Source organism: Passer domesticus, chromosome 6 (genome assembly GCF_036417665.1).
Source record: "Passer domesticus isolate bPasDom1 chromosome 6, bPasDom1.hap1, whole genome shotgun sequence".
NCBI classification, from domain to species: domain Eukaryota; kingdom Metazoa; phylum Chordata; class Aves; order Passeriformes; family Passeridae; genus Passer; species Passer domesticus.
In genome coordinates, this window is record NC_087479.1 from 12,566,091 (window position 1) to 12,584,663 (window position 18,573).

Sequence of the window (18,573 nt, forward strand, 5' to 3'; positions counted from 1 at the left end):
GGAGCGAGGGAGCGGCCCCGTCCCTTTGTACCTGCCGTTCGAAGGCGCCAGGCGGCCCCGCATTGGCTGCGGCGGCCGCGGCTCCCGTAACCCGAGCCGGCGGCGGGCGCGGCGCACCGGGCCCGGCCAGCGCCCAGCCCGGCAGCCAAGGGGCGGCTCAGCGCGGCTCGGCTCGGCTCGGCTCCGCTCCGCCGCCGGCTCTCCCTGCCCGCCGCTCGGCTCGGCTGGGGCAGGGCCGCGCCGCCCTGCCCGGCAGGAGGTGGGACCAAGCCGCGGCGCTGCCGCCCCCCTCCTCCCTCGCTCTCTCGCTCCCTCCCTCCCGAGGGCTGAGCCATTCCGGGAAGGCGCCGGCTCCCCCACCGCTCCTCGGCAGCGCCGCACCGGCATCGGCCGCCACCGCGCCGGGCTCGGCCCCACGTCGCGCCGGGGCTGCGGCCGCGCAGCGGCGGAGCGGAGCGGAGCGGGGCAGCGGCAGCGGCAGCGGTGCCGGGCGGGCGGCGGGCGGCGGGCGGGAGGACAAGTGGACGGAGCGCCCGGGAGCGGGGGGCGGCCGCCGCGTAGTTGTTTTGCCCAGGGTAAGTTGGCCGATCCCTGCGGAGGCTTCGCTTGGAGAGTGCAGCGCTTGGCTGCCGGCTCCCTGTCGCCCCCAGCCTCCGGGGCAGTGGGGGCGCCTTTTTTATTTCATTCCCCCCTCCCCTCCCCCTTTGGCTTGTGTTTTCTTTTTATTATTATTATTATTATGGGGTCTGTGGGGGAGCAGAATTTCCAGTCCGGCGTTGCTCTTCTTCCTTGTCCAACGCTCGACGGAGAACTATAATATTTCTTCCCCGAGATGCTGCAGTGATTTTTAGTTAGAGGAAATCAGGCGAACAAAATCATCTGAATAACCCGTACCATTTGTTACCCTGTGAGAGCAAACGCAGCCTAGGCAGAGATGATGGCAAAAAATTCCATGGAAGGGTCTAAAGAAGACCTGAGCAAAATTTCGGAAGAGGAGATGCTCAGATGGAGCAAGGAAGAGCTGGTGAAAAGACTGAGGAAAGTGGAGAATGAAAAGATGAACTTAATGGTGGAACACGGCAACTTGATGAAAGACGTGAACCGGCGGCTGCAGCTCCACCTGCACGAGATCCGCGGGCTGAAGGAGGTGAACCAGAAGTTGCAGGACGACAACCAGGAGCTGCGGGAGCTCTGCTGCTTCTTGGACGACGACCGGCAAAAAGGCAAGAAGCTGTCAAGGGAATGGCAGCGCTTCGGGAGGCACACGGCCAGCGTGATGTGGAAGGAGGTAGGCATGTACCAGCAGAAGCTGAAGGACCTGGAGGCGAGGCAGGAGACCCTCCTGCGGGAGAACGTGGAGCTGAAGGAGATGGTGCTGATGCTGGACGAGGAGCGGAGCGGGGCCGGCTCTCGGAGCTCCATCGACAGTCAGGCCAGCCTGACCAACCTCAACGGCGGCTCGGCCACCAGGGACGTGGGGGACGGGAGCAGCACCTCCAGCACGGGCAGCGCGGGCAGCCCCGACCACCATCACCACCACCTTCACCACCACAAGGCCGGCGACAGCAAGGCCGGGGCCATGCGGAGGTCTATGGATGACCTGTCCGCGCCCCTTCACCACCGGAGCATCCCCAACGGCCTCAATGGTGAGCCCCTGCCCTGCCCTGCCCCGCCCTGCCCCGCTGGCCCGCGCCGCCACCCCCGGCATGCCCGGTCCCCCTTGGCGGTGGCGGGAGGGACTCCGGGGAGGGGGGTCCTGGCCATTCCCAGCCCTGTCCATCCTTGGTGACCTCTTTGGCACAGCAGCCCTGGGAGCCGGGGAGGGGCACCTGTGTGCGGGGTGTGTGTTATCAGTGCGTTCACTGTGTTATCGATGCCCTGGGCTGAGGGTTGGAGCCTCTTCTATCTCCAGCAGGGTTGGTGTTTGGTTTTGTTTGTTTGTTTTGGGTTTCTATTTTGACAAAAATCAGCCTGAGTTTTCAGGGTTAAATAAACACTGATTGTGTTCCCACTCTTCCTCCTCTTTCTCTCCCCCTTTAAATAATGTGGTTGTTTGTGTGCTAGTTTGATAAGATTGATAAAGATGGGATGAGATTTTGGAAGCATCTGATGAAAGTTCAGGTTTGTCCCACAGAGCATCACCTGTTAGCTCCACAGGCTCTCAGGGTAGGCTGGCTGTGGAGTGCTCAGCAGTTTTGGAGAGGGGTAACTCGGCTTTCCCCTGTCTCCACTTCAGAAAGAGGAGTTTTGTTTGTAGAGAAGAGATTGCTCTCGAAGGGACGCTGTACTCACGATTTTGTTCAGGCTAGTCACTGAAGTTAGAAAAAAGCTCCACAATGAAATCATGCCAAGCCTCCCCTGGCAGTTCATATTCAAGCAAAGTTTCTCCTGTTGTCTAATAGTGATCAGGCATTAACATAACATTGGAATGTCTTTAAAATGGAGATTAAAAAAAATAAATTAAAACCAACAAGAACAAATACATGACTTTTAGAAGGAGTAGTGTGGTCAAGAGGATTCAGTAGGAATCAAACCAGGCAGCAATTTAAAAACTTCTTATATATAAGACTACTTTTAATGTTCTTAATCCTCTTTTCCCCCCAGAGAGGGCTGTTTTCTTTGTGGGGTGTCCTTTTCCCACCTCTAAGCACACAGAGGGGGATGGATCCCCAGAGGTTGGATCTGATTGATGTCAGCAGTGGATGTGCTTACCAGATAACCATGCTTGCAGCTCCCAGAGCTTTTGACGTTCTTTTATTTTTGGTGATTTGTGGCAAGTGTTTATGTCCCAAGAGACCTGAGAGCATGGAGGACTGATCAACTCGTTTCACAAGTGTTCGTCCATGAATGTGCTGTTTGCAGTCCTGTTGCCTCACTGTGTCTCAGCTCGCGGCTGGAGATGTTCTGGCCACCTTGCCCAGTAGTCAGGGATTGCTGGTTTCAAGGGTGATCCAGTCACCAGATGGTGCATGGTACAGCAAACATCTTTTAATGTTTGGTGTGGAATTTTTTAATCTCTCTCTTGTAGAGCTGTGTAAATCAGAAGTATGTGGTTTATAAATCTGCAGATAGCTTCTGCTCTTGACGTGACTTGACTTTATTTTCATAAAGCATTGCTCTCCACAGAGGCTTGAAGAGCACATGACAGGTATTGAATGTGCTGTTGCTGTTTTTTTTTGTTGAATGTTACTGTTGTTGCTGTTATAGAACAGAAGGGCTTCACAGTTCTGGTTTGTGAACCTCAGACCGGGTCCCTTTTAGGTGTTGGTAGCTGAATGGGACAAAGCCGCTAAATTAATCTGTTAACTCAGGGCTCTTGAGTACACAAAACATAACCAGTACCTTAGAGCTGTCCCTTCAGTCCTGTGGGCTGTGGGCACAGTGGGATGCTTCACCTGGGGTTAAAAGCACAAAGAGGGAAACCTCTGCTTTCAGAGCTCGGTCCTCATTGCGCTGTGTGTGGGACTGTGCCCAGCAGCCTCTTTTGGAGGGGACTGAGCCGAGTCTCATGTCCTGCTGTAGGGTAAGAGTAGGAAAGGGAGGGTGACCATCTGCACACATACGTGCTTCCATGCATGCCTTTGCACACCCCTTCTCATTCCTTCTCTCGGAAGGATGGGTATGGGCTCGAGCATTTCAGGAGTGACCTTTAGGTTTTGGGGACTTCTGGTTCTGGGGTGCCTGTGGAGGGTGGTCTCTGTGGGAAGAATTGGAGCTCTTTCCTGTGAACCAGTGCGACTTCATTTCTGAGGGTGTAGAGGAGATGATCAGCACTTTTAAAGCTAATAATCCTTGTAAAGATGTAGACAAGCCTGATCTCTCCACTTAGGTAGTGAAGCTGTAAAATGACTTGAATAGTTGTCATTCTCAGATAGCATCGGTATTCAGCAAGGCCATTTCCCTGACTGTGCCTTTGGAAATGCCTCTCAATACATATGCAAATACAGGGCTTATCAGGCCCCTTTTTTTGACTGACAGCAAGAAGTCTGGGAGGGGTGTTTGCCTGGGACCAAGCAACAATTCTGTTAAGCCTGTGACGGTGTAGAGGAGCAGGGCAGGAGCAGGTGAACATGAAAAACCACTCCAGTGAGTCAGGTGGGCGGTGGAGCTGTCACGGAGCAGCCCCGCAGTGAGCATCCTGCCGTGTCTCCTGCTCCTGTCCCTGCTCCTGTCCCTGCCTTCCGTGTGTGCAGCCGAGATCTCAGCCTTTTTGTGCTGTCCTCTTGGTGAGGTTTATTTTCCTCAGAATAAAACAGAAGGAAGGCAGAGAAAAGAGAGTGCGTGGCCTTTCATTTTTTGATTGTAAGCTTGAGTCTGGTTTGCTGTTGTCTCATGTCTTTAAAGCACTGGAGAGCTAACCAGAGGGTGAAACAGGGACTGCCCGGCCAGCTCAGCTGATACTGGAATGAACAGCCCTGTGTGCTTTGTGAAGGAGAGGAGGTGGCTGAAAGGGATGCAGTGCAGAATTTAGCACCTGTAGTAAGAACTCAGCAGAAGCTTTGGACAAGTGGTGGGAGCAAGGTTGCTGCTTGTGAGCTGCTTGCTAGAGTATTTTTGCTTATGGAAAAGCTGGAAAGTCCTGAAATTGAGAGCTGGAAAATGCAGAACTCTACTGCCCCTGCTAATTGTATCCATCGAGCTTCACTTGTTAAGTGCTTTTCTAAAGGAGTCAGGAGTATTGTAGCTGTTAAAACACTTGCAGGAAGGTAGATTTTAGTAGAATCTTAGTGAACAAGGGTGGGTTAAATGTTTCTCATTTTCTGTTCAGCGATCCTTCGAAGGGAGTTGTTGAACCGGGGCTTGATTTATTGGCCCCAGTGACCCACCCCAGTGTGAGGTGATGAACTCTAGATTTGTAAGGTGAATTCAGAATAAATGGAGTAAGTGTAAAAACACCCCCAACCCAACTGGTGGTCCACCTTTACATCACTTTTTTGAAGTCTATTTACTTCTGTAAGTTGTCTTTCAGAAGCTGATGATTAATTATTCACTCATGGAAGATAAGGTGATAATTATAACATAGTGTGAGAATGGCTAATATTAGAAGACATGTAATCCTGCTTGTTGTGAAAGTGAGAGGTATGGTCAATCTCTGTGTGCATGGGGACCTGGGCTGTGGGACAGGGGCACCTCCAAACTGTGTGATGGAATCTGCCCAGTTGCCTCTGTGTGTCACAGTTCTAAACCTACCCAGATCTAGGACAGAAACTGAGGCACAGTCACTGTGTGTGCTTGTGAGTGCTTGTGTGGATCTCTGTGTTCACTCAATCTTTCTGCCCATCCAGCTTTAGACAGCTCTGTTGAAGCAGCTGCTTGGCTCCTGATCGAATTAGGTTTGAAAAAGAGAATTAAAAAAAAAAAAAAGTCAGGCACATTTGGTGATATTTATATTAACATGACTTGGGGGAAGAAAAACACCCTCAGGTTTATTCCCACAGGATATGCTCCTGGACTGTGAGGTATGTGGGAACATTGGGAGGAGTGACTCAGAGTTCCCTGAGGCCAGGGCAAGGGCTTCCACCGGTTTTAGCCTTATCTAGATCTCACTGGGACAACTGTTCATCCATCTTCCAGCCTGGAGGCATACAGACTCAACTAACAATGTGCCCGGGACAAAATCTTGTGCATACAGGCAAGGCATTCAGGCTTTAGTTTTATTTCACACCCATCAACTGAAGTTGTCTTTAGAACTTCACCTTCCACTGAAACTGTTTGCTCTAGGTTCCCAAAATGGACTGGGTGGTTTCCAGTGTCCTGACTTTATTCCAGTTGGGTGAAGTGTTAATTTTGATGTTTTGTTTTTATAAATTATTGAAAACATCAACAATTAAAAAAGTGGTCAGGGAGACCCAAAAAAAAGCTGTGGGTACAGCAGAGAGCCTGTAGTAGCAGAGATACTAATCTGTGGCCTCTTGCTGCTGTCTTCTCCAGTGAAAGAAGAATGGTTTCTCTGGGTGAGGGGGTGGGAAGATCTCTTGTTCTATTGATTCCCACTTGTAGATGTCCACATATTTACCTAGAGGGTACAATATACTGCAGTGAAAATGGTGGCAGAGAGAAATGGCTCTTCTCTGTGGGTTGGTATTGATTGGTAATGAAGCTGCCCTTCTTTGCACACCCTTACGGCCAAAAGACTTTGTTTTATTAGTGTATTAATAATCAATATACTTATTATTTATGATGGCATATTAATGAGGCCTTTGAGACAAGAATATGCAGGGGCAGAAGTGAAAGATGAGGTTCATCCCATTTAATTTGAGATATCTCCGATACAGGCTTTAACATCTGCATTCCCTTGGACATCCTTTATTGGCCACGTGGAGAAAGGCACTTGGGTGTGATGATTTATGTGAACTCTGTCTGCATCTAAGAGAGCAGAATTGTATGCTGGTTCTGCTCTTTCCCTGTGCTGGTGCCTGGTCAGCTCATTCATTTGCAAGCATCTAAAGCCAGATGAGATCAGCCCGTTTCTAGGTCTTGTAGTGACCATTGTCCACTTTTGCAGTGCTCCTGTCCCATCTCTGGTGAAAGAGAGGAAATTGCCTTTCTCAGCAGCATTCAAATGTCAACCTCTTATAGTCCCACTCTGCATGGACAGCCCAGGTCAGAGAAAGTCCTGTGCTCTGTGCTGGAGACCTCTCAGAGCTCAGTGGCTCCTGCCAAGCTTAAGCACAGGTTTGGTTACTTGACTAGTTATTTTCTTTCTTATATCAAGAGCACTTTTTATCCTATGAAAATGGCTTTAATTTTTTTTTTTTAATACTGCCGTTTTTAACGTGTTGGTATTTTTGGTGCTGTAGGCTGTTACACACAGACTCCTTGTGATTAAGACAGGAAATCAGCTCTGGGGAGGTACACTAGATAGATGTAAGACCTCTGGAGAGGTCTTACATCTTACTGCTTACTGCTGTAAGTTCAGTGTGTTCTCTTAATTGGCTTATCAATGCTGAGGTCTCAGATATGAAGGGTACAGCTTGAGTTTCTTGTAGCCAGTAGTCATTGGCCACTCATTCAAAGGACTTCCATGGGCTGCTTCATTTGAGGCATCTTTGTCATTGTCCACTCCTGCTTTCTTGCTGGGGCATTGCCTGTGTGCCAGCCTGCTTGGCTCCCAAACTTTAGGGTAGCTGGTGTCCCTGAAAACAAGGCTCAGGATGCTTAAATTAAAATTGGGCCATATCTGGAAATATATTCTCCATGGTAATGTGTTCTAATTTTGTTTTCCTCTTGCGTATTATATAGAGATATCTTATTCTCAGCTGTCCTTTTGAAAGAAAAAACCTTGTATTGATTAAAAGACAATTTTCTATGGGCCTTTGATGGAATTATCCACTTACTCTCATTGAAAGCAATCAGAATAAGGAAAGTAGCCTGTGTTGGTTACATGTAAATGATTTGATCCTCTGGGGACATTTAATCAAATAAAGCTGAGGATCAAATTAAATGGTGATCTAATGAAGTGGCAAGCATGGGAACCCAAAATGCAGCCCTGGCAGGTGTTACACCTGATGTATGTGTGGAGAGGAGAGGCATGAATACCAACACTGTCAGAAGCATTGCATCTGAAAGCTGAGGGGTTAATACTTTGTGGGGACAAGGGTGCCTGCATCCATGCAACCTTGGGGATGCTGGGGGCCTCCCCTGGGAGGCACTGGGCTTTTTATCTGTCCCACAGCATGGTTGTGTCCTTGCTTGCAACTCACACAGACCCTGGCAGGGTCTGCTGACATTGTCCCTCCAGACTGCCCTTGCAGCATCCTTCTGTATGGGGCTGCCCTTTGGAGATGCTCTGGGAACAGAAAAATGGACAACAGCTGATGGTAGGTGAGATGGGGTGAGGTGCTTAAACTGGCCAAAACATCTGGTGTACGTCAGGTGTGGAGCGAGGCTAATGAGAAACATCTAAGCCCATTTAAAATTCAGTTAAAATGCTTGAACCCAGAAGGCTGATGTTCTTTCCATACTCACACTCAGGCCTTAATGCATCCCACTGCAAAACACACGACACTGCTCGCCTGGAACAGGGAAGGCTTGGAGGCTGCACATCCAGTTTTCCTGCGAATTAGCTGCAACTGGCTGGGTTTGCTTCTGCATTCTGTATTTTTAACCTGACTTTTTGTCTGCCAGCCAGAATTCATCCTGCCCTGTCGCCAAATGTCATCATCCCCTTGTGGTTAACTTGCTGCAATTCATGAAACACTTGGCTGCCATAAATAGTTATGTGCAGAGGTTCCTGTGCACGCGGAGCGGGCAGAGAGGCGCAGGCAGCGCTGCTAGGCACTCGCACACGAACATGTCCACCAAGAGAAAGTTGACCCACTTCTGCAAATAGATAACTCCTGGCAGAAAAAGTAACACTGTCTCAGAGAATATATCTTCCCCCTGCCTACTGAATTGTGAAGCAAAAAGCAAGCCAGCTCCATCTTCTGAATTAGCAGTGATGTGAGCACAGTACTCCCCATTGAAACCAGGGTGTGTAAATCGGCTCTTGATCTGAGGAGGGCTTAAAATGACCACAATTTGGTCGTGATTTTTTTTTTTCAGTATAATGGAAGCTTTTGTTAGTGAAGGAGGTGCATGGGGTTCAGGACTCAGCTGCTCTTAGGCTAGGAAACATTTATCACCATGGCAATTGAAGGCTGCTGGGCAAGTTATTTTGAACACTTTTCTAGTGACTCATGTCTGGGTCAAGGCCATTTATGCCAGGTTACTTTAGCCCCTGTACATACAGGTATATATAGTGTTCCTTCCCTTAAATTGTTTCTTGCATTGCTACTTTGCTTCTCTCAAGGAACTCATTGCTTGTTCTGACTTACATTTCCAAGATGGTGGTGCCAAGTGTTCACCTTGCTCAGAACCTCTTCTGTAAAGGGTCTTTGTGGCCTAAAGTCCTTGTGAAGTAGATTACAGGTTAGTTTTGACTGGCTTTGGGACTTCACAGATCTTGCAGTGAGATTGAAGCAATCCTAAATCTGATGTGAGGTATCTCATTGTCTGCTCGGGCTCTCCTGGGGCCTTGCAGTACAGGATGTCTCCTGTTTGCCTGGGGAGGCTGTGGTGGGAGGGCTGTCTGCAGCAGAGGGAGCACCGTCGGTGGGTGTCGGGCTTATGGCATCAGGGCTTTGGCCAGCTGCACACTGCAGTCGCAGGGTGACACGCTAGCTGTCTTCTGTGGTTGTGTCAACGCCGGCTTGCTGGCAGAATCAGTTCAATCAAAGCTGGAGTGCTCTGAAAAGCCCTTCAGACTTTGCTCCATCCCCGAGCTCTTTGCAGTGACACTTAGGACTGCATGCTGCTGCCTTTCCCCCATTTCATCCCAAACTCCTCTGCTGCTGGGGTTTCATTCATGTACAAGAAGGTCAGCTGCATGTGAATGTCTGTGTGAGGTGAAAGGTGAAGTGTGCAGAGCAAGTGGATGGAGAAGTGCTCAGGCTGGGAAGCAAGAGGAGATACTTAGCTGCTCTTTCAAACCATCTCCAGGACAGTAAGATCAAACCATCTCCAGGGGCGCCTATGCCTGGGGTTTGACAGCTGTGTCTGACCTGTCCCTGCATTCCCAGGACAATGAGAGCACCTGGTGTGGGGAAGGCTGCAGAGCAGCTGCCTCTCTGTCCTTGTGCTGTAGATGATCCATGAAAAGGAAAGGAGCAGGCAAAAGGACTACTCAAAGCAGAACAGCAAAACCAAACCATTGTTTTAGAAAAGAAGAGAAAAGACAGCATTTCCAGTCCCCAAAGTGTAATATTTCTATGGAAATAGCAAGAAGAGGCTTGCTGTCAGTCTCTGATCTAGTGGGACTGACTAGATGTTGTTTGTTCTTCCCTACATCCTCCATCATCTCTGGATCATCTGAAGACAGGTTGCTGTGCATCACAAATGCAAGATTCCTGGTTTCTGACTTTTGATTAAGTGCTAAGCAGTCTCTGGAGGACTGGCATCTATCTTTCATCTGCAGTTTTTTACTTGCTAAGGTACATTTCTCTCACTCTATGACACTTATTGATAATCCCTTGTCCTTTAAATGCCACTACTGTTATGCTCTGCTCCTGGCTGTGACTTTATATGAGGCCATGGGCTGTTCAGTGGTGTGGTATGTCTCAGTGGCCAGTGAAGTTACTGTGGGACACTGTTGGACTTGAATGAAATTGACTTGGACTCTTTACACTTGCTTTGGTATTTTTTTCAAAGGAAATCCAGTGTCTTTAATCCCCAACAAGGGAAGTAATCTGTCCTGTTTAGGCAATGTTCTACTTGATTTTTGTGTTGCCAGAGGACTACTGCTGGTTATATACATGCAGGAATTTGCCATTTTCATGTTGCTATTTTCACTGTTTCCCCTCTCCATTTTTCTTTTTAATAGGATCTAACAAAATAGGTTCCAGGACAGTCTACATAAAAGTCTACTGTTTTATGCCAGAGTAACATCATCAGATACTAACAGAGTATCAGTAATTAAAAATAACTAATTTTGGTTGATGCTGAATCTTTTCCAGCTCATAACAAAGGTGTTAAGAGAATCTTATTTTAATGTACAATCTTAAAGGGCTATTGTGATGCACAGTATTCTTTTGTCTTCTTGGTTTCCTTTTCTTATCTCCCTTACTGGGATTTGCAGTCTCATATTTATCTATTTCCCAGCAGCTGAATATAACTTTGATCTATGCTTTGGATCTACAGAGCTTTTAATCCCTTTCCACTGAGTTAAAAGCTTGTTTGCTGCTGAATGTGATACATAGTTACAGGTTATATGATCTTCACCAGTGGTTCATGCATTGCACAGGGATGGCACATTGTGAAAAACTGATAAAATGTTCCCTTGTTCATTTTCATGATTGCAGCTGAAACCCAGCATGGGAGTGAGTCAATCATTCACTCGTGGTCAAACTGCTGATACAACTACTGTCCTTTGCTGTTACAAATACCTCTGCACTTGCTTGCTTTATTTCAGTTATTCATTCATTTCCCTGTGGTGCTTATTTTTGAGGCTGCAAACCAGCTGAGTATTTCAGTCAGTGCGGCAGCCTTTCCATCTTTCAGTTCTGCTAACATTTAGAGGGTTTTCCTTTTCCATGCTTCTAACACCTTTTAAAAATAGGAATCAATTTTTAAAGCCTATGTGTTTCCCTCTTTGATGTCTTGAAGTATGATAATATATGTCTTTGTGGAGATCTTCTGTTCTGGAGTGGCTGCAGTTTCCTCCTCAGGAGCAATAATGGTTTCTGCAGCTCTGTCCTCCAGGCCATGTGGGTGTAGCTGCACGTGTGTGACTGTGTTCAACCACGTTCCCAAAGTTGTTCTTTTCGAGTTTTGGTGCAGCTGTTTGCTTCCTGGATCCTGAGCAATTTATTTCAAAGTCTCTCCCGTGCTTGTCTCCTGACCTCTTGTAACAAAATACAGTCCTCTTTTTATGACATCAGTTAAGGCTGTATTGTTTTAGATGTAAGCTTTAAAATAACAAAAGGATGGATGGTTCTGCAAATTAGAGCGCTGAACTGGGACTCAGATTTGGAGGGCTGTCTCATTGTTACATGGCTTTCTGGTGTAGTCTTTTAGCTAACTTATGTGATTTGTGGTTCTCCTTTTATACAACCAGGATAATATATTTCCTTTGTCTTCTCCAAGTTTATTGTGGTGCTCAACAGAATTAGACCCTTACCTCAAACGGGGCCTCTGACCATTGCTATGATACCAGTGATAACAAGCAGGTTTTGAGTTATACTGAACTAGCAAGGAAGGAGACATCTTTAGAGTAACTCCACACATTTCTAATTCCCAGTTTTGGAGTTGCTTCAAATCCTGTTTCAGTTTTACTGGGGTAAAACCACTTTACATGTTGGGTTGCTTCCCTCTGTGTTGAATATACTTCTTGGAACTACAGGATGATGAAGTGTGGTCAGTCTCTTGCCACTATAAAAAGCCAGAAACTTGTCAAATAATAATTCTCTCAAATGAGAAGATGAGCAAAATTAGATAAAAAGCAGGGTTTGCCTTTCCACAAACCAGGCAAGTGCAGAAAGATGCTGCTGCTGTCACAGCGACAGGTTACCTTGATACCTTTCAGAGAGTGGACACAGCATTTGTTCTTATTTCAGCTCATCCCATCTAGGTTGTCCAGTTGAATATCATGTTATATATGTGTATTTAACATGTTTATCTGTCAGCCTAGTACAGTTTTGACTGAGGTGAAGAATCACAGCTGTGAAGCAGAAGGGTCCTGCTTGTCACATTGTTCCCCATGTCACTGCAAAGCAGTGGTGTCTTTGGTGTAATTGCTGAAGGCACTCTTTCTCTTTTCAGTTAAATTCTTACCTGATCCCTTGATTGCTTTATTTCTGATGCTGGTAGTTTGGTAACTCCTAATGAGTCCTGACTGAAAAGTCATCAAAGTCATTCTTGGGTGTGAACTCAGAGTTTCTTAACCACATGGGCTTTTATTTCCATTTGCGTGGTGGAATTGGGAGGGAGGATCTATGTCAGAGTATCACTGACGCCTTAGAAGGGTGACAAGACCACAGTAACTCTTCCTAGGCAATTATGTATGAAAGGTTGTCAGTATGAGTAGTATGGGAAGTTAAAAGCCTTAATTTTCCTTTGGAATTGAAGCCCTAATGACTTTCCACTCCCACAGCTCATAAAGACCATGCTTCACTTTTGACCAAGAAAGAAAGGGGAGGGGATATCTTTTATTTCAGACTTCTGCAAAATTTTTATGAAAAAACAGATTTATGAGTCACTGTTCTTTGTATAAAAGATGATTTCTGGGGTATGAACCTCAGAAAAGTGACAATTTATGGCTTTGCCACTAGCCACACAATTTTGCTTTCTCTCTTTTCAATTAGTTAAGTTAAACAACATCTCAATTTGAAAAGACTAATTGTATTCCTGTTTGTTGTTTGCCTTATACACTAATTATTTTCTCTATGTAAAGCTAAACAGCAGAGATGGGAAGAGAAAGGATCATCTCAAATGAATGCTCTCTAATTTTCAAAATGATGGGTGTAGATCCTGTGGGGTTAAGTGAAGTGTTGTATTCAGTCACATCCCTCACTTGCAGTGTAGTAAGGAAGAGAAACTGGATCATGCAAATCCTTTTGTTAACTCTAGGAACATAATTAACTTCCTCTGGAAATTTGTCCTTTAAAAACAAGGCCTTTACAAGCCCTCTAAACATCCGTGTTGTTTAATCTGTGCTTAAAAGGAAAGCTACATTTTTATCCACTTCTGTGTGTTTTGTTATTGTGTTTTTTTTTTTTTTTTTTTTTTTCCCCAAGAAATAAGGGAGCGTTTTGTAGCTCAGTAGCATCTGCTGCCTAACGCAAGTGAGAGCCCAGGGTAGGATGTTGGTAGAGGTGGCATGTGCAGGTGCCAGTCCTGCTTTGGCTCTGTAGGTCCAGAGCTCTCATGGTGGCAAGTGATCCACAGCATCTTTGTCTTTGTGGGTCCACCAGGGATGCTGAAGGGCATCTTCTGTTCAAAGCACAGGTGCTCAGCATTTTTGGAGTATTAAGTATTCTTAGAGCAAATATTCTTCATTCTTGGAAGTGGCTGAGGTGACTAGCTAATTTTTTTGGCCATGGGGCTGTATTCTTGAGAAAGCATCACTCCAGAGCTATAAATGCCCTCTGTCCATAGCAGCACAGGTCAAACAAGTTTTCTGATCCCACAGCTGTGGAGACAAGTTTACTTAGAGACGTGCAAGATGAGGAATGGATCATGTAAACAGCAGCTGATGCAGTTGTTGGAAAAGCCTCTATTTCTTCTTTCTTCTTGTTACAGCATCTTGGCCATGTTGGTCAGAGAAGGTTTTCAGTGGAAGATCTGCTCTCCTGTGCTTCATTCTGCCTTATTTGGATAAAAACTACAGGACTGTCCTTTTAAAATTCTTCTTCTATTTGGCAGTGTAAAGTGAAGGAAAGACAGTATTTTTGGTACAGCCTTGGAACTGCCCCTGTAAAAGGAATGCTGTATAAAGAGTAAAACTCCCTGACTCTGTTATGTTCAAGGCTGGCCATATTTGAATTTGATCTTTTTTTTTTTTTTTATACAGGAGAGATTTCATGTGTGAACTTAAACCAAAACTGTGTCATGCAGAAAGGGACCGGTTTCTTCTGTTGAAAACAACATCTGTAGAGCTGGAGGGAAGGGCTGGGCTGCGTGGAGTTTGTGTCCTGGCATGGGGAGCCACAGAGGTGCTGACTTCCTGGGGCGGCTGTGGGAGGGTAGGGAGCAAGAGGGCAGTTGGGGGCAGAACTTTCATCAGGTTTGTGCTGTGCCTGGGGGGAGAAGATATTCTCAGTGTGTGAGGAGTGGGCAGCAAGAGCTGCCTGCCTAGCTCAAGATGGGGTTGGAGACCACCACAAAGGGATGTGGCAGCAGTCGAATGAGGGGATGGAGTAAATCACTGCAAAAGTGTGGTTTGGGAGCTGGCTGTTATTTTTAACAGCTGATTTTGTTGAACTGGATTGAACTCCCTCCAGCTCAGCATTGATGATGGTGCCTGGAGCTATGAAGACTGTATTTTGATCAGCAAGTCAAAAGCAAGTGTACCACTAGTTATGAATACATTTTCAGAATTACAAGCAAAGGAGATCTCAGAATAATAATGGGCAGAAAAAGTTGCCTGAAGGAATCAGTTTCCTTGATAAATGTGGAAGAGGTGTGGACTTGAACTTTGCACTCCTTCCCATATCAGCTTTTTAGAAATGTGCCAACAGATCTAGAATCTTGAGTTTTGAACTTGTTAAAATCCTGAATAGACATAATGTAATATGGCAGGAAAACCAATAATGTTGAGGTTTTGAAAATACAAGTGGTTCAGTTGTAGATGTGTGATGTGGGTTAAAAAGGGGCATGTGTGTCCTGTGCTGTATATCGCTGACCCAGTTGGTTATTCAGTGATGAATTCTGATCTGGATTTTTCGAATGACAGATCTGGGTTCTGAAGTGCTGATGATTAGATTAAGACAGTGTAGTAAACCTTAATGGTGCATGAAGAGCTACTGCTGGATTTGCAGTAATACCTACTTTTCTGCCTTAGAACAGCATGAATAATACTTTATGGTTGTATAACTCCTTCCAGACAAGGAGTCTAGGAGTGCTTTGTAAACGCTAATGAGTTTGGCCTCATAGCATATTTATAAGCCTGAGAAGAAGCATTATTCCCCTTTTTTACAGTTGGGATGTTGACTAGCCTAAGTATGCAAAGAGCAGGCAGCAGAGCTTTCATCTGCTGACCCTCAGTCCTGGGCCTTATCTGCAGGACTCGGTAGGGTTCCTAAGTGTGTCTGAGGCATGCTCAGAAATTTACTGCAGATTCATTCCAGAGAAAAGGTTGGGTTTTTTTGCAAACCTCTGAGTGTCTTTTGTAAAGCAAAAAGCATTGTAATTATTTGATGATAATTTCGTGCTTGCCGTTTTGTTCTACAGCAGCAGAGATTGAAATTAATCCTCTACTGGAATGAAATCAGATTGGGCATTATGAATATTGTTTCCTTGCCCAGAACAAAGAGACTTAGTTAATGTGAATGCAAACTTCTGTTATCTTTACGTGGGAGTTGCAGGTGGGTAAGGAATGTGAGGTCAGAAGGATTGGGAGCAGATAATTGCTGGTGTCAAAGGGCAGTGAGAGTGATGCCTGTGAAAAACGCCTTGCAAAGTAGGTGGGATCAGACACTGCAATGGGCACACACAGATCTGTCCTTAGCAGCTTTCTCAGATGTTCATCCCAGAATGTCTGCATTATTTTTACAGATTTATGTAGTAGGATGTTCTGCAACATAAGCACTGTGTGGATTGTATATAAATTTCATAAATATTTTGGGTGTGAATTTGGTGACACTTGCTGTAAAGACAGGTCTAGAGGGATAAGTCCCTCTTTAGCTGTAGGGTAAGCATATGCAAGCAGATGTTTCACATAGTGCTTTCACATCCCTAACCTGAAAAACTGCTTCCAGATCTCACTGCTTTTTCTTGGACTGGAGACCAGTGAAGATCCCAGCAAAAGAATCTGTGAAGTTCTAGATGTGGAAGTGGTGATCTCCATGATGTGGTTGTTAGAATTAGCAGCATTTCTGATCTGATAGAATCATAAAATAGTCTGGGTTGGAAGGGACCTTTAGAGATCATCCAGTCCAACCCCCCTGCAATAAGCAAAACTTCAACCTGATCAGGTTTCTCAAAGCTCCATCCAAACTAACCTTGAGTGTTTCTAGGGATGGGCATCCACCCCCTCTCTGGGCAACGGGTGCCAGTGTTTTCCCACCCTCATTGTAAGAAATGCCTTTCTCAGATTTAATCTAAATCTACCCTCTTTTAGATTATAACCATTACCATTATCCCTGTTATGTCCAAAAAGGCCCTAATAAAGACTTTGTCCATCTATCTTATAACCTGCCTTTAAGTACTAAAGACTGCACTGAGGTCTCCCAGCAGCCTTTTCTTCTCCAGGCTAAACAAACCCAACTCTCTCAGCTTTTCCTTGTGGAGAGCTGTTTCAGCCCCCTGATCATTTCTGTGTCTCTCTTCTGGACCTGCTCCAGACACGGACAAACAAGTCCATGTCTTCCTTTTGTGAAACTGTGTTCAATGTGTTGCTGCACTTCAGACCTGTGTATCACTGAGTCAAGTGCCATTAAAGCAGTTGCCTCTTCTTTATGACTGGACTGTGATTTCTGTCTGATTCTGGCATATTAAATGCTATATTGGCATGTGATTAAATGCTATATTGGCGTGATTTTTCCTTATCTGGCTACTTCTGGAATGCAGCTTAGTCTTAACTCTTCAGCACAGAACAAAAGCTTTCCTGAAACTGTTTGCACATGGCTACAAATAGAAACCTCAGGTGATTAGCAAGAGGTTTTGGCAAGTCATGCAGATACACGGGCTATTTCAGTGTGTGGTGTGGTGCTCTTGCAGAGCTGGGGGCAGGAGCATCCTGTAGGGAGGCTCTAGTTGACTGTGCAGTGCTTAATCTTTCTAATACACCCCATAATGTGTAGTGGAAGATCTAGATAATGCAAGAAAACAGTTATTTATCTGGGATTAACCTACATAAAACATTTGCATTGAGCAGAAACTAGGCCAGAATACCACTCAGTCTGATGAGGAGTAGTTGAGGGACCTGGGGAAAAGGAGGCTCAGTTCCTTCTTGCTGTCTACAGCTACCTGAAAGGAGGCTGGAACAAGGTGTAGGCTGGTCACTTCTCCCAGATAACAAGCGATAGGAAAAGAAGAAATTAGCTCAAGTTGTACCAGGAGAGGTTGAAATTGATATTAGGAGAAATTTCTTCAGCAAAAGAGTTGTCAGGCATTGGAACAGGCTGCCCAGGGAAGTGGTGGAGGTAGCATCCCTAGAGGTATTTAAAAGATGTGTAGATGTGGCAGCTGTGAACAAGGTTTAGTGGTGGACTTGGCAGTACTGGACTCAATGCTATTCAAGGATCTTTTCCAACTAAAATGATTTGATAATTCCATCGTCCTGTGAATTGCAGTGTGGTAGATTTTCTAAAATCAAAAGAGCCTTTGTGGTTCTTTCAGTGAGTGGACATTAGCTCTGGATTTTGTCTTAGTACCCCTTTTTTTAGTTTGACTTAGTACTTGAGCTTAGTTCTACAGTCTATGTGTATTGATGTTCTTGTATTAAAAAAAAAAAAAAAGAAAAGAAATCAACTTTAGCTTCCCAAACACCCAAACAAACACACCAAATAAGTAGAGCACAATTAATATAATCTTTTTAACGAACAGGTTGGCTGGTTATCAGTACTCCTTATGAAGAATAGCCTGCCTGTTTTTCCAAACTCCTGCTCTGTTAGTGGTGCACAAGGCATTCTCCTGAAGATTTATTATGGTAGGAGCTACAGAGTAATCCTGGGTAAATAGATTTATACATGTGACACTCTATTGAATGGGAGATTTATACTTGGCTATTCCATTGCTGCTCATTACCATATGATGTTTCATTGAATGCAATTACATGTCTGCCTCTACTCTTTAAAGTCCAGAAAGGTTTTGCAATATTACCATCTTCCTCTGCTCAGCAGAGGCTCACAAAGAGGCACTTTCCCGTGTGATGGATGGGGTTTGAGGGTGGCTTTGTCCCTGGTAGGCCTGCATGTGTGAGGGAAGGTGGGTTTTGGCTGTTAGCAAGACTCATGGAGCTGTCCTGCTGAAGATGTTTGAGTTTTGCTCAACTTCGCCTGAACTCTTAGAGAATTGCACTGCAGAACTGACCTGGTCTTATAGGTTGTTAATTGTGAAGATCTTTGTAACTCCTACAAGTTTTAAAGAGGTGTAGGTCTTACCTCATGATGAATTTAGTGTAGCGTATTCATTACACCAGCTCAAGATCGCAATATTTTCTCTGACACTAGAAGGATGATTTAGATTTTTATTAGCTGATATTTTTCACCTAGTTTCTGTGGCCCATATTTTACTGTTTGCTGCCATTATCTGCTACATTTTTAATCAGAAAACATGAAATCAAAATAATTATTTTCCTGCTTTGGAAATCAACGCAATATAAAATCTTTTGAAAACTATACCCTAAAGCAATGGGGTTTGCTAGATATTTTATTT

At 45.4% G+C, this 18,573-nt stretch overlaps 1 protein-coding gene across 2 annotated transcripts in view; it reads left to right on the forward strand.

The window, feature by feature from the left end:
* The first annotated feature begins 445 nt into the window (after positions 1–445).
* Positions 446–18,573, forward strand: part of CCDC85C (coiled-coil domain containing 85C) — a 110,095-nt gene continuing 91,967 nt past the window's right edge. Inside the window, exons 1-2 of one of the 2 annotated variants that reach the window (XM_064423425.1) lie at positions 487–575; positions 761–1,646. In XM_064423425.1, the coding sequence (XP_064279495.1) occupies positions 935–1,646 (712 nt within the window). In that variant the 5' untranslated portion in view covers positions 487–575; positions 761–934. Of the gene's footprint in view, positions 1,647–18,573 lie in introns of both variants that reach the window. The other variant, XM_064423424.1, reaches the window with a different exon arrangement.